We start from the raw sequence: 16454 nt of genomic DNA, 5'->3' as shown, positions 1-16454 counted from the left end.
ATTCCGGGATGCAATCCTGACCTCTTAACCACCATTAAGAGAATGGGCCTGTTTTGTTTTACCAAGTACAAGCTGGTAAATTATTCTAGGCTGTTGAGCTAATCAATAACATCTTTACAGCAGACTGAAAAATCTGTGGAAAACATCACTGCTGAGAAATGCGTTGAGATATATATATATATATATATATATATATATATATATATATATGTATAAGAAGAAAGGAGACAGAGGGGAGGACAGAGAAGGGAGCAAGAAATACCTTTCTCACAAAAGGTTCCCATCCAGCCAGCTGCACAAGTACAGGCTCCGCTCATGTGGTCGCAGATTGCTCCATTTTTGCACTGGCAGCTATGTTTACAGCTTAGGCCAAAGGTCCCCTTGGGGCATCCTGTGTACAGAGAACAAGAGACAAGCATTCGGGCAAAAATCAGGCACAGATCTGTGATCAATCCTGACTTTTCTTTGATCAGTTTAAACTGCTGCTTGTGCAGGGAGGAGGGGGGAAATAATAATTTGCTTTTACAGAAATTGATTTTCAAATAAGCATGGAGAATAACTGTGCACCTTTGTGGCTACAGCAATTCACAGAGAGCCCAGGCAAAATACCGTATTGGCCTGAATATAAACCGCACTTTCTCCCCATATTCCAACCGTGAAAAGTTAAAGTGCGGCTTATATTCTCAACCTTACAAAAACTGGCTTTTACGATATCGCTTCTGAAACAGACATACGGTAAGAGGGAACAAAAAAATGTTTTATTGCCGATTTGCGAACTTGAGTGCCTGCGGAATTGTAGCAATTGAATAGTGGTTTGCGATTTTAGCGATTGTATGGTAACTTTTGCGGGCTTGCAAGATCAAAGGCTTAAATTGGCTCGGAGTTACAATTCTACCAACCGCAACCTATAACCCAATTTTAAGGGAGCGGCTTATATTCGGGTATTGTCTCCCCCGCCCCCCTTGAATTTTAAAGGTGCAGCTTATTTGTGGGTGCGGCTTGTATTCGGGCCAATACGGTAGAAGATGCACAATTGGGTGGCTATCTCAGCCTCCTGAGAGGCTTCCCTAAGAAAGACAGAAAGGGTTTCCCATTCCTAAGTGTAGGGATAGAGACTGTTTATTACTTTACATATCATTATCATGCCAGTGTGGCATCTTAATCATTTACAAGTATAAAATCAACTATAAAATATTCACGCATAATTGCAAAACACTGGAACAGTTGAAAAAGGAGATTCCAAGTAGAAGGAATACTTGTCTGAATAGGAGCATTTTCAAGAGACGGTGGAATGCCAATACTGACAGAGACCCTTGCATTTCAACAGGGAGGGCCTTCCACAAAATTGCTGCCAACAGTGAAAAAGCCCCCCTCTGTGTTACCAGAAGCTAATAATCATCAGGCTGTGGCAGAACTAACCAGGTTCTAGTTGCTGATCTTAATACCCATACTAGACAATAAAGGGGCCAGCCTTCCCTAACCTAGTTCCCTCCAGATGTTTTGGACTACAACTTCCACCGTCGCTGACCATTAGCCATGTGGGCTGGGGCTGATGGGAGATGGAGTCCAACAGCCTTTGAATAGTACCCAGATAGGGAAGGTTAATGTAAGCTATGCCAAGCTCCTATCCTGAAATACAGCCTAGAAATAAAAAGAACAGAAATGGATAAATGCAGGCATTAACTGCCCAAGAGTACACTGGGGAACCGAGGATGCAAAAAAATAAAGCATTTTGATCATGCAGACATGAAGTCTAATGGTCAGGCTAGCTATTCCTTCCAAACAACTATGAAAACAGACTCCTTCTTGGAGTACACATTTTAAGCAAATGCTTATACAGAGGTTGAAATCTGAGTCCTTCCAAGGGGACTTCTCTACATCCTAAAAAAAAAAAAAAATACCAGCTGGACCCTTTCCTATAAGCACACAATGGGAAAAACAGTTCCCACTACTTGATTCTGAGAATGCTCCTCTTCGGCATGCTTAACGTCTTACTCTGCTCACAATGCTTCCCAGTGTATCCTGCTTCACAGAAGCAAACACCAGTAACGGGGTTGCAGCTCCCATCACTGTTTCTGCAGTCACAGGTTTTTCCACAGAGCTGTCCCCAGGAGCCAGAACCGCAAGCTGAAAAATAATGCAGAAGGTTATATGGCTGCCTGCAACAACAGCAAAGGCTTCCTGGGTTTGGGAGTCTATAAAGCAGGGATTGGGAACTTTCCCTCTGAAGCATTCCCTTATCAGGGGCTATATGCCCGGAACTGGTGAAACCAGTGCCCAAAGTGCCTTCCTTCCTTCCTTCCTTCCTTCCCCCCCTCCCACCCCCTTTTGCTCTCTCACTTTCTGCTACCCCATTTATCTTTCTGCCATCTTTCTCTCTCCCTTCCACCCCAAAAACCCAGTAGGAGAAGGGAGAAGGGACATATCCCTCCTGCCAGATGTTTGATCCCTCTCAGGGGGCTTCTGCAATGACACCCAGGGAAACATGAAAAGAGGCGGACAATTGGCCCTCAAGCTGCAGGTTGCTGTGAAGTTAAGACCCATGTCAGAAACAGCAAGGCGGAAGGCAGTTGTAGCTATCCGAAATTGCTGAGGGTGCAAGGCCTCACTAAGAAAGAACACAGCAGAAGTGACACCTGAATGAACATGCACAAGTCTGCACTGGGTGCGTTGCCAGCATTTTTTTGTTATAAGCAGGTGATTAAAGGAAGAACATCTGGAGAAAGGGCCCGTTGTGTGCGAGTAAGTCAGTAGGCCCTGCAAATATTCAGACTGTGCTTAGTTCCAAATGCACCCACTATTAAAACCCATTCTATCCCCCCCCCTAATGTAGTTGTGTAGCAACACCAGGGCTTTTTTTAGCCAGAACTCAGTTCCAGCACCTCTCAGGTGGCACCACTGCCATTCTAAGAGAACGAGGGAGGTGTTCGTGGTGAGTTCTGGCACCCCTTTTTCTAGAAAAATAGCACTGTGACTAAAATAAAAAAGGGTGGAGGCTTTAGCTGAGATTCCTGCATTGCAGGAGGCTGGACTAGATCAGTGTTTTTCAACCACTGTTCCGCGGCACACTAGTTGCCTGGTGTGCCGTGGGAAAAATTGAAAAATTCAAGAGAATTACTTTATATATAGTCAATATAGGCACAGAGTTAATTTTTTTAACATTTTCTAATGGTGGTGTGCCTCGTGATTTTTTTCATGAAACAAGTGTGCCTTTGCCCAAAAAAGGTTGAAAAACACTGGACTAGATGACCCTTGGTGTTCCTTCCAACTCTACAGTTTTATGATTCTACGAGGGTTTTCCTCCATAAACTGGCCTCTAGAAGGATATCTGTGATGGCCACATTTCCTTCTGTCCACCGCAACAACCAGTGAAAGGGCCTTTTGCCTTGAGTTGTTCTTCCGCAACCGTTTTCCGTACGCCAAGGTATTGTAAGAATGGAAGAATAAGTCAATGGTACATTTACTTCCCAGCAGCAGCAGAAGAAGAGTTTGGATTTGATTTCCCGCTTTATCACTACCTGAAGGAGTCTCAAAGCGGTCAACATTCTCCTTTCCCTTCCTCCCCCACAACAAACACTCTGTGAGGTGAGTGGGGCTGGGAGACTTCAGAGAAGTGTGACTAGCCCAAGGTCACCCAGCAGCTGCATGTGGAGGAGCAGAGGCACAAACCCGGTTCACCAGATTACGAGTCTACCGCTCTAAACCACTACACCACACTGGCAGCCTGTTTCCCACAGCAGTCTTCTCTCATTTTTTGTTGTTGTTGTTCAGTCGTGTCCGACTCTTCGTGACCCCATGAACCAGAGCACGCTAGGCACCCCTATCCTCCACTGCCTCCCGCAGTTTGGCCAAACTCATACCAGTCACTTCGAGAACACTGTCCAACCATCTCATCCTCTGTCGTCCCCTTCTCATTGTGCCCTCCATCTTTCCCAACATCAGGGTCTTTTCCAGGGACTCTTCTCTTCTCATGAGGTGGCCAAAGTACTGGAGCCTCAACTTCAGGATCTGCCCTTCCAGTGAGCACTCAGGGCTGATTTCTTTAAGGATGGATAAGTTTGGTCTTTTTGCAGTCCGTGGGACTCTCAAGAGTCTCCTCCAGCACCATAATTCAAAAGCATCAATTCTTTGGCGATCAGTCTTCTTTATGGTCCAGCTCTCACTTCCATACATTACTACTGGGAAAACCATAGCTTTAACTCTCATTTTTACTCCCCAGCAACTGATGTCCAATGGCACACTGCCTTTGAACTTGTTATTACAGCTTATAGCCCTTGATGGATGGGCATTTCAATTGTGACCCACCATAGCAGAAAAAGTGTGCAGTGGCTGGACTTGGACCAGGAGATGCAGTTCCCATTTGGCTGCTGGCGGCCTGGTGGCACTTTTCGTTTGTAGCCGATAGTCTTATAAATGTGTCCTTCAACTTCAACAGTGACAAATGGGTGCTTGAAAGCATGATGCATATGCTCAACAGAGAGCTTGGATTGGCTACTGCCGCCTGTTGAGTGAGCACTCGGACTTGCTGCTCCTTAATGTGTGAAAGAGCACTTAGTGATAAAGCTCACTGGTTAAGTAGCCTTGGGCAAGTCACTGTCTCTTGAGCCAGCCTACATCTCAGGGCTGTTACGATAAATGTGACAAATGAATGGGCCATGAAAAGGCACCAAAAGATGACATGGAAATAAAGGGAAAGCACAGCATGAGGCAGCAATACAGGTAAGATGTGACACCTATAATGTTCCCTCTCCATACATCTTGCTGCCTTTCATTTGCAATCCAGAGGCAACCAATTTCACTTGGTATTTAAATTCACAAACTCGGGGACTGTCTTTCTAATGCAAGGGAACGGGATTCACTCAACTTGTTGTGACAAGCGTCTCTCCCCCCCCCCCCCCGAACATCCTCACATTGGGAATTAGCTCTGAACTAAGCTGCATTGAAAACGGAGGGGGTGGGGTGGGGGGAGCAGAACCAGTTGTCAGGCTGAATGCTGTGCCTTGTGCTTGGAGGAACTGGTGAACAGCGATGGAATAAAGTTCTCCGATCAAACCTCTCCGCTTCACCAGCCATCGCTCTCTACATTTTAGACTTACATGATTAAGGATTATAGCCAGCCAGGCTACATGAACCCATAAATACACAATTACAGAGGCAGGAAGATTAGCAGGGAATATATTAGATATATACACGTAGCAGGAAAGTTTAATTGCCTAAGAAGCTGCCGAGCTGGTTCTTTAGGATTTTGATTATGCCTGAAGCGGCAGGAAGGAGCAGGTGCTGATAATGGAAGCTTTGACTTACGCTGCTTGCAGTCACGGCCGATCCAACCTGGGGGACACGTGCATTCCCCAGTGACGGGGTTACACTGAGCATCGGTATGACAGCTGCATTGCAGCAAGCATTCTTTCCCATGGTAACCAGCGGGGCAAGCTGAAAAGAGATAAGCACGCAGCACTTGTCACTTAGATATATCAGCTCATACAAAGGCATCTGTTTCACGTGAAAGAGAGCAACTGTGGTCATGATCCACTCATTACAGATCACTGGGCAGAGAGGTCCTGAAAGGTCATTTAGCTCAGGGCAGAATCACCTGCCTATTGCTGCGCATCCTGACGCTGCGCTGCAGCTAAAGGTACCGTAACAGGCGGCGTTTGCTTTCTAAACTTTGGAGCATTCGTTTTAAACTTACCTCTTAAGCTCCTTGTTTTATATTGCAAACTGCCCTGTGATCCTCAGATGAAAGGCAGCATAGAAATTTAATACATAAAACAAAACAGGGCTGGGCTGAACTGAGCCGGCTGTAGATCTACTGGATCTTGAGCTAGTCTTGCCGCAGTAAGGCACCCAGTCCAGATCCAATTACTGCACCAGCCCAGTGCGGGTGCAAGGATTGCACCAGAACACCCAGCCCCACACTCCACTGCAAAGCCCCGCAAAGTTCCATGGGCAGCCTTGGTTTTTGTTTTATTTTAAAAACACGGAGGTTTGTGCTCTGTCCCCCACCAAGCACAGAGGATCGCAGACTTACAAGCATTGCAATATTTCCCAGTGTATCCTGATGGGCATTCACACGTCCCAGTTACTGGGTGACACTGCCCTCCATTCTCACAGGGTTCGCAGACAGAGTGGCAGTTCACACCCCAGGAACCCTCAGGGCAATCTAAAACAACAAAGTGTAAGGAATATTTTTTAAAAAAATTGTGATAGGCCTAGATACAGAGTCTTACAAGAAACAGTGTTACGAACAAAATGAATGGTGCATGTGTGTGCATAAGAGAAGTCCCCATTTTCCAAGTGATGTGATTTTCGCAGTTCCTTAATTTATTTCTATACCACCATAACATAAAACATCAAGGTGTTGCATGCTGCTAAAACAAAACATAGTTTAAAAAAATATTTAATTTTAAAGCAACCAGTTAAACATTTGTGTTTATTGGGAAGAAAGTCCCACGGAGTCAGATTACTCATTATTCTTATTACGGTATATTAATTTATGAATCACTTTTGACACAAGTCTTGGAGTGGTTTACAAACATGCAATCAAAGCAAGTAAAAATAGATTTTTAATGAAATGATACAGAGAACAACTAAAAACAGGTTTAAAAAAACTATACAAATAAACACCCATGGCAGAGATGACAACATATACATCCAGCTGGAAAAAAACTTACTGAAACAAAAATGCATTTGGAAAGATGGCTGCTGTATCTCAGCAGAGATAATGTTCATACGGAGCATCCAATACTGTATGTATGATTGTAGCCTTAAGTTTCCAAGGGGAATACACCCCCCCCCAAATCTAAATCCATGTAGATGAATAGAATTTCAAATCTCTTAAGGGGTTAAATTTTGGAAGCTGGACAAACATTCCTCTTAACTCTTGAGTGTAGCAGAGCGGTTTTGCCCTCTGGACATCTGGTCTTTCGATTATGTGATAGTTTGCAATTCATGCTAAACATCCGAGCTAAACAGTGTTAAAAACAAGCAAAGAGACAAAGACTGTGGCTATAGTAACAAGGCCATCGGAGGCATTAGAAAGCATCCACAGTCGCAAGTGAAACAAGCAAAACACGCAGCTTTCAATGTAAGTGCTATTGACTTATGACACAGAGAGTTGAACATTTATTACAAGGCTGTATATGGGATATAAAAGTAAACCTGTGCAAAAACATAATTCCAGCATCTTAAAAACATAGGTTTTATACTATTTATACTATTTCTGGGGGGGAAATATATCAGGGGATTCTGCTTAAAGTTTCTGGTCCCCATCCAGGACTGTATCTAGGAACCATGAGTGTCCTGGCCTGGTTCTGCTCTTATTCCAGCCTGCATTTGAATTACATCCTATCCCATTCAAGGAGCCAGCAGCAGTGACCACTTCCATTCCTGGGTGGGCCCCTGTTGTTTCTGACATCAGTCTCTTTCTCCTCCTGTTTATGGCCCTGTTTGCAGCTTGGCATCCCTTGATGCATAGCTAGCACCAAAGACAAACATATCATCTGTCCAACAGCCATACCGATCCTATGGATTCTATGGGGTTTAAGACAAATGCATGGAGGATAAAGCTATAATTGGCTATTACTGGTACTAGCCAGAACAACTATGTACCAGTATTTCAGTGTCAGAGGCAATATGCCTCTGAATACCAGTTCCCTGGAACCACAAGGGTTATGGCATATTCATGACCTGCTTGCACATCCGGTTCTCAGCATCTGGTTGGCCATTTGGTTGCGTGACCAGGGTGCTGGAGCAGATAGGGCTTTGGCCACAATAAGGGTCCTTCATTTCTTTTGCTTCCATCCTACAATGATACTTTTATATCAGCTTGCTTTTGATCCCATGTCTTCCTTTCATCTATTTCTCCCCACTACTTTGCAAATCACTTGAGATGCGGTCTCCGGGAGACATACACCACTCAACGGCACAGGAGCAATCCTGCCGGCCTTCCACTTTGCCACTTGACAGCAGAAGGGCGAGTCTAGCAGAAGTGGGAAAGCATTTCTGGCTCACCGCAGAACCGAGTACAAAGATGAGTCACTCATCTAGCAGGGTGTGTGCGAGATATAAGAGAATGGCCTATCAAAGCACAAAGAATCTTGGACTCGCTGAGGCTACTTCAATTGCATAGAACTGCAGCGTTGGAAGGGACCACATCTAGTCCAAACCCCTGCAATGCAGGAATCTTTTGCCCAATGTGGGGCTCGAACTTGTGACCCTTGGATGAAGACTCTGTGAGCTTGTGGTTTCCCCACACCTGGTTAAAAAGAAAAGGCAGAAGCAAAAGTTCCCCACTCAGTTCTCTCTCTCTCTCTCTCTCTCTCTCTCTCTCTCTCTCTCTCTTCAAAAACATGTATCCAAGTACATACGGTTTAGGCAATTTTCTCCATAGAAGCCCGCAGGGCATGGTTGTCTGCATCCCCCAGTTTCATGGTCACACAAGGACACACCAGGACAGCTGCACCTCTGTTGACAGGAAGCTCCATAAAAACCAGGTAAACACTCTGGAAGAAAAAGCATGCAAGACAGAACGGTCCTCACCATCATTTCATGACTGCAACATTCAGCAACTCCTTTCAAGTGTGGATGGACCATAAGCTGGACTTTCAAAAACATTTTCATGGAAGTGAAGGGATGGGTATTAATGGGTAGGAAAGGATATATTGATTGCACATGTGTGAGTTTCAAAATCCCATCCTCGGAAGAAAAATTAAAAAGCATAGGAACTGGGCTGTAAAGCCTTCTTTTGAGCAAGGCTCCCCACTTCCTTACCCTGCTTAACAAAGAACCAGACAATCACTTGTAAAGCAAGTTTAAAAATAATATTTACTTACTTTATAATCATGCATTGGTTCACAGCAAAGACAGCAATAAAAACTATGCAGGCAAAATACTTATATTTACATTATAACCAGCTTCACGCATGTGGCTGGAGCTGGAGTAAGCATAGGGATGCCTGACTTCATGGCTGGTGGAAGAGGAGAGAGAGAGCGACAGGAAGTACTATATGTTCCTTCCTCTCCAGGGGAGAAGGGGAAATGACATCACACAGAGCCCTCTCCAACAATTGTATTTCTATGGTCTGAGTATCTGCCTATATCAGCAACACAGCTCTGTGGACTTAGCCCTTTCTCATGCTAAGTAGCAAGAATATGCATTTTTAGGTTTGGCCTCTAATCCCCCACAGGAAGCACCATAAAAACAACTGCTGTCATTGGATGAGGAACTGCATGTGTTAGGGAGGCTTCAGGAATTAGATCTTTGCAGATCCCTGTATGAAGCGACCTGATGTGTACCTCCTGGATGAATGCATGGATCAGAACTTAATTATCCACTGGCACCTGCACTCGCCAAAATTGTGATACCATCCTCAACTCAGAAGAAATATCAACATCCATTTAAAATGAGTATTTTGAGCAAATGTATATTGAGAAACACACATTTTAAGAAGGAGAATATTATCAAAGACCATGTTTTCATAGGGTGATATCCCATCTAAGTCATATTCAGAGCAGATCCATTGAAAACAATGGACTTATGTGAGCTCATTGATTTTAATGGACCTACAGCTGTGTATGAAACAGGAAGCTGCCTTATACTGAATTAGACCATTGGTTCATCTAGCTCTGTTTGCCAGGGAGTCCCTGGGGTTTCAGGCAGGGAACATTCCCAGCCCTACCTTGAGATGCTAGGGTCTAAACCTGTGACATTGTGCATAATGCGATTTTTAAAAATAAAAAAAATTAAAACCACAGGTTATTGCAGAAAAGGGGTGAGTCAAGCTCATGAGTATGTATGTATGTATACATGCATGTATGTGAAAGTGACATGGACCAGAAATGGACTGTGAAAACAGAGGCTACAGATGTGGTTCTGCTTTATGATCCAATTGCTAGCACTACACAGCTTTTAAAAAAGTTAAAATTCTGCCATTCAGCAAATGGATTCAGTCCCACCCCCAATAATTATCCTGCCCCTGCTAACCAAACCACTAATCAACAGGATTTTAGCTTTCTTTCTTTTCTTTTCTTTTTTGAAGGACTGCTGGTGCGCAACAGGAAAAGGCATTTTGCCTTATTTAACTATTTATTTTTCAGTTAAAAAAAGGCTTAGAATCACAACAGTAAAGTCAAGTAATTAACACATGGAAGGAATACGTGCTGCAAGATGAATAAATAATATTGCGGAGAAAGGAATTGAGGCAGATAACAAAATGCATACCTCTTTGACACTTGCTCCCTTCGTAGCCTGGTCTGCAGGTACAGGTACCGTTTTTGGGGTCGCAATCCAGGGTGTTCTCCTTCAAACAGTGGCACTCCTCCGAGCAGCCAGCTCCAAAGACCCATTTGGGACAGGCTGCAGTCAGATTAAAGCAAGCTGTTATTAACATTGCTGCTAGGTTGGTATGCCTAACATGGAGCAATAAATTTCCGATGCAGAACAGAATAGCTGCTTACGAAAAGATGACTGAATGGAAGGAAGAGAAATGTTTCTGATTACTAATGGCCATTCAGTTTTAAACATTGTAGCTGTTTCATTGTATCAAATTCAGTAAACAAAATCTGCATATATTTGCATGGGAAGAAGCAGTATTTCCTCTTGTGTAAAGGAGAAGCTCTTTTAAGGTTCTACGCGCTACTTATCCGTGTGTTGCGTTGAAAATTACACAGTTTTTGTCCTACTATCCCAGCATTACTTATGTTGAAAATAAAACAATTTTAAAAAACAAAAATCAAGGTACATGCACCTTTCGAGGTGAAAGAAAGATTTCTCTATGTAGAACTTAGTTGGTTGCAACCCATGGTTTTTATAACTGTTCTCAAAAATCAGGTTGAAAGGGGCCTTGAGCTGTGGCATAAGGTAGTCAGATTTAAATAAACCAATAAATAAAATCTATGCATCCTTGTTTGACTGAGGAGCGTTTTGCAAGAGCTGTATTGTATTGCTGAGGACTTAAAAACATTTTATATAGCATTCTGTATGGCTTTCACTTACTTAGATGGCAGAAGCGACCATATAGCCCAGGGTCACATAAACAGGCTCCATACAATCTGTGGCAATATCCATTGTTAGCACAATTACATTTCTTGCTGCAGTGTTTCCCAAAGCGTCCTTTGGGGCAACCTGATAGGTATGCCGAAAAAGAAAGAACAACACAATACAAATACAAATAGGAGTCAATGTGCAAAAAAGGCAAGCAAACATATTTTTCTATCTACCCATCCATTTATCTATCTATCTACCTCTCTAGAAATAGTAAGAGTCTGTTATACTGCAATCTTGCTTTACACTCCCTGCATGCATTTGGTTCCTGGCATGCAGCAAGATGCATGACAGCATGGCAGTGTTTAGGCAGTGCTATTAGATCATGGGTAGGCAAACTCAGGCCCGGGAGCTGGATCTGGCCCAATTGTCTTCTAAATCCAGCCCACTGACAGTCCAATAATCAGCGTGTTTTTACATGAGTAGAATGTGTGCTTTTTATTTAAAATGCATCTCTGGGTTATTTGTGGGGCATAGGAATTCGTTCACCCCCCCAAAAAAATATAGTCTGGCCCCCCAAAAGGTCTGAGGGACAGTGGACTGTCCCGCTGCTGAAAAAGTTTGCTGACCCCTGTATTAGATGCTCCACTCAAGTGGCAGGGAGAGATGTCAATAATGCTCTTGACCGGCTGTAGGATCTGAACACTGCAGACCACGTTTGCTGCATGATCCATGGGTGCTGCTGCTTACACACAATTGATGCCCCGTGCCACTCATCTGGAGCCCTCTGTGCCATGCCACTTCACTCCTGTAAATTGTAAGAAGTGGAAAAGGAATGGCAGGAAGAGCTTCTGGTAAATGCCATAGCGAGGGCAAGGAAACTCTGGATTTGTTTCACATCAGGCCAGGGTCTGGAATCCAATGCAAAACAGACCTGCGGGGTGGAGACTCCTAAAATTCAGTGCCTGGCCCCCATTTTCCCAAAGTTTGCCCCATCACAAAATGGACTGTTCTGCTTACTGCACCCTGCCGTATTTGAGCCTCTACGCTGCACTTTCGGTGCCAATTAAAAAAGATAGTTGCAAACTCCACAGGCAATCATAAAGGCACCCAGCTGGAAATGATGTAGAGGAAAACAATAAAATTCTTACCATCCTCACAAAACTTTCCATTAATTCCTGGTGGGCAACGACACCACCCTGTTACCGGATCGCAGGAACCTCCATTCTGGCACTTGCAGAGGCTGCTGCAATCTTTCCCATAGGTCCCCACGGAGCAGGCTGCAAGGCGAAAGAGGAACACAGTCTTCTAACCGCATTAAGGACCAAGAGCAATTATGCTCCAGCTATCATGTCGAAATAAGGCAAAGCTATTAGAGGGCATCTTAAAACAAACAGTCTGGATATTATGCCATGCCAGTTTCTGCGGGTGCTAATATTCATCTGCTAAGTGTTTGCTACTGAAATAGACCGGAAAATGTGCCGTTGATGTAGCCATGGGATGCAAAGAAAAGGAGCCACGACCTGCTCTCGTGTGGGGGTTTGGATGCTCCTATTTCCCCACAGAATTTCACAAGTTCTGACTAAAAACTAAGGGCTGTGGGCTGCTTCTCTCCCCCAAGATAGAGACAGCGGCCTTTTTGGAGGAAGATGGCTTGGGAGGGTACACAATAAGGACTCTGGGCACTGGGTGTTTCTAACGGCTTATTCACATTTCCCGTTGCTTTCCCCAAGTGAAAAACCACCCTTTAGTGCTCAATCGGAGCAAACAGCAATTGAGTTTTCTGCGGATTGCTGTTTGTTCCTATTTAAAGCTAAGGAGAGGATTTTCCCTGGGAAAGGAATGGTGCAATGGGAAAACCACTCAGACACATGCCTAGAAAGAGGAAAACTGCTCAGATCCATGCTTCCTAGGCCTGGGACACAGGAGAAAGTATGTGTCTTAGAATCATCCTCTAATCTGATCAGCACAATTAAAGGGCACAGAGGTACATAGGGCAGATTGATGAGCGCTACATGCCACACCAGTTGCAGCATTCAGACTAAGAAAATGTACTTTTAGTGCTGAACACAGATATATGTAGGGGCAGCAAACAAGCAACTCAAAGGGATAAATGTTTAGCCTTGCAATTATTGTCATTTGCAGAGCTAGCCCTAAGAAGTAAACTGCAAGGAAACCCCATCTCCACACCTGTCTGTAGAATACAATGAGTGGCCTTTTGTCAAAATGGTGAAAGCAGAAGACAGACAAAAAATTGCTTTTCAAACTGATGCTGCTCGTAGCTGATCCTTTTCTTTGAAGGTTTGACCGATATGATTTTTTTTGCTGGTGGAGGGGAAGTAGATTGCACATCACTTGCAAATTTGGGTCTACCAAATGGACCAGTGAGCTTTGAAACTGTCGATCACTTACAGTGGATGAGAGTAGATTAATGATGGAAAGGTGCATTATTATTGCCACTTACTGGGCCTTTTTAGGCTGCCTCTCGCTTGGAGAGGAAGTCTACAGGAGATTAAAGGACAATATGTGTGAGACCATGTCCCTGGGTCACCTTTTGTGGTGGAATTGGAATTTGATCGCATCAGCCTGCTGTCAAGGCAGATGCAGGGGCAGTTTAATAGCCAGGTAATGTATCAAAAAGGTCTTTCTGCATCACAGAAAGTATCTCACTTGTGTCTTATTGCCACTGCCAACTGACACTCAGTAGTCTTAAATCTGAAGAAGGGGATTGAAATGAATGGGACCTGACACCAAAACAAATGAAGGCACACACAGGAACCCTTAAATAAATTTGCTCTCCTGTGACAGGTATGCGTGCAGACCCAGCATGGTGAAAGGTAGGGTGATGACCCCCAAAGGTCTCACCCACAGCTCACATCGATAGATAAAGCCCACTGAAATACATCTCTGCAATTCACAGGGAATACCTGGCTGTCATATCGATGTGGAAAGTATGACCCAACGACAAGCAGACAGAACCCACTAGTGTAGCAATTATGTCTTTAAATTGGACTAGAGAATCTTGGGTTCAATTTCTCACCAAGTCATTGAGCTCATTGTGGCTGGCCTTGAACAAGTCACTATCTCTCAGCCTTAATGGGGATAAAATAGGATAAACACATTGTCTAATGCCCTCGACAGAAGTGTAGGTGAAATTCAGGACCCCACCTTTGTTCAACATTTATGTGGTTTGAGCAAATTCTTATTCAAGTCATTTGCTTAGCTCACATGTGCAGAGCTGTACAATCTGTGACCCATGAAGCCAATGCTACCTGAACAACAGCCAGATTGATTGATTTTTTTTAATCCATCCATCTGAAAGGTGATATACTCTGATCTTCAAATCTAAGCGAAGTGATTTGACAAAGTAGACATTTTATTTATTTAATTTATATCCTGCACCTTAGTTACCAAAATCTTGTTCGAGCTGGGCTCACCCTTGTTAGTGTTCAAAGTGCATTTAAATAGTAAGTAGTATACTCACTTTCATTACAGATAATGCCAGTCCACCCAGGTGGGCAGTCACAACTACTGTTGTCACTGTTGCATTTCCCTCTGTTCATACAGTCAGAGCAACTCAAGCTGCAGTCACTGCCAAACATGTTATGCAGACAAACTGAAATTAAAAAGCACAAGTGTCAACTCGCATGCCAGGCTTGGCTATTTCAGTTTATTCTGTACATGTTTACTGCCAGCAACTACTTGCAGCCAGGGGCTATATCATTCAAGAGATGGAAACAGAAACACAGAGAGCTTCAGAAAAGTGTCACTGCAAAAGTTTCCCCTTCTTTCTTATATCCATTTATTTTTCATTTTTGAAGCAAGCCAATCCAGAACAAAACAAACACCCCCCTCGCTTGAAAACTGGACAACAAATGGCATTATGAAACACTGGCTCTGTTGTAATAGCGTCTTCTTTTCGGGTTATAAGTCCTTGCCATAATGTTAAATGTGAATTCATAGAAACATAGAATTGTAGAGATGGAAGGGACCCCAAGGCTCATATTCTATTCAAACCCTCTGCAATGCAGGAATTCTTTGCATTCAGCAGTAATTGCAAGGGATCACTCTTGTTAGTATATGCAATAAAGCAAAACCAGTCTTCACTGAAAGGACTGCTCTTTTTCTGACTTCTGCTGACTCTTAGCTTGGTTGTCAGTGTTTCCCTAAGAACAATATGCTGCTATCTCCCATACTACTCTTCCTCCATACATGCCCCAGATGTTTTCCAGTTTTTAGCAATGGTGATATGGACTGCTGTTTTTTAAAACTCACATTCCTTCCAGGTCCATTGGAAACAGACAATATGGCTAACTTAGGATCACAAGGAACTGTTTGGTGTGTCACCTCACCTCTCACCCTAAGAGCATAAGCACAGCATGCAGGATCAGGCCAATGGCCAACCAGAGGCCTATGAGACGCCAAAAAGCAGGACCTGGATGCAACAAAACTCTTCCTGCTTGTGGTTCTCAGCAACTGGCATTCAGAGGTATTCTGCCTCCAGCAGCAGAGGCAGAAAAGAATGGTTGTGACTATGTTCTAGTAGCTCCCAATATTTATAATTCTCCTTTCTTTCTGGGCTGATTTTTTCATCCCCTGGGAACATGTTACTTCCATGCTTGCTCTCTGTGAAAAATTAAGACAGACTTTCAGAAACATTCTCTCACCGACTTGGTGTGCAACAGTGAGCTCTCCACGAATCTCCTCTTCCTCCTCATCATAGAAAGAATCTAGGGAGGTACTGAAGCGAAGGAGCTGAGGTGGTCTTCTGAAGCGGAAGCCAGGAATCCGGGCAATCTCCAGTTCTTCTTCCTCCTCTTCCAGCTCATCGTCATCTAATGCTGATACCAGAGACACAAATACTTACATTTTCATCATATTAAGTCCCACAAGCTTGACCCAATTTGTTGTTTACATCAGTAAACAGGTGCTGCTACCATTATTAATAGGAAACAGAAACATTATAATCAATGAAAGCTCTTCAGACTATTCAGATGACAAAACTACCCTGCAATGATGACTCTCTCACTCTGGGGTAGTTTAGTTGCCTGTATCATCCTCCAAGAGTCAAAGGGGGGGGGAATCACTACATATAAGGTGAAGATGTATGGTTTAACAACTATATGTATATATATTACACTTGAACTGAAACTCTTGCTAGCACAGTTCCCTAGCTGCGAGAAGCCAAGTTACAGGGAACCAGGCAGAGGGCCTTCTCGGTAGTGGCACCTGCCCTGTGGAACGCCCTCCCATCAGATGTCAACGAGAAAAACAACTAACAGACTTTTAGAAGACATCTGAAGGCAGCCCTGTTTAGGGAAGCTTTTTTTTTTTTTTTTTTAACAGAATTTATTGGCATTTTCACAAAACAACATAAACCCAACCCCCACACCTACAAATATCAAAACAAATACAAATACACATACACATAATGTCAGGATTCTTCTTCTTATCTGTATATCTTGCTATAG

The 16454-nt window shown here is 43.6% G+C and overlaps 2 protein-coding genes across 2 annotated transcripts in view; both read right to left on the bottom strand.

Annotated features, from left to right (window-relative positions):
* The window catches only part of LOC117047445 (multiple epidermal growth factor-like domains protein 6), a 39850-nt gene extending 39456 nt beyond the window's left edge, over positions 1–394 (bottom strand). Inside the window, exon 1 of the mRNA XM_033150596.1 lies at positions 263–394. Within this exon, the coding sequence (XP_033006487.1) occupies positions 263–317 (55 nt within the window). The 5' untranslated portion in view covers positions 318–394. The remainder of the gene's footprint in view (positions 1–262) is intronic.
* A 1554-nt stretch (positions 395–1948) lies between these two features.
* Positions 1949–16454, bottom strand: part of LOC117046388 (multiple epidermal growth factor-like domains protein 6) — a 157592-nt gene continuing 143086 nt past the window's right edge. The window contains exons 13-21 of the mRNA XM_033148188.1: positions 15651–15824; positions 14468–14599; positions 12135–12263; positions 10996–11124; positions 10222–10356; positions 8370–8504; positions 6032–6163; positions 5305–5433; positions 1949–2127 (exon numbers count right to left, since the gene is read on the bottom strand). Coding sequence (XP_033004079.1) covers positions 1949–2127; positions 5305–5433; positions 6032–6163; positions 8370–8504; positions 10222–10356; positions 10996–11124; positions 12135–12263; positions 14468–14599; positions 15651–15824 — 1274 coding nt within the window. The remainder of the gene's footprint in view (positions 2128–5304; positions 5434–6031; positions 6164–8369; positions 8505–10221; positions 10357–10995; positions 11125–12134; positions 12264–14467; positions 14600–15650; positions 15825–16454) is intronic.

The sequence above is a fragment of the Lacerta agilis genome, chromosome 5 (assembly GCF_009819535.1).
Source record: "Lacerta agilis isolate rLacAgi1 chromosome 5, rLacAgi1.pri, whole genome shotgun sequence".
Classification (NCBI taxonomy): domain Eukaryota; kingdom Metazoa; phylum Chordata; class Lepidosauria; order Squamata; family Lacertidae; genus Lacerta; species Lacerta agilis.
This window is presented reverse-complemented; position numbering and strand designations above follow the sequence as displayed.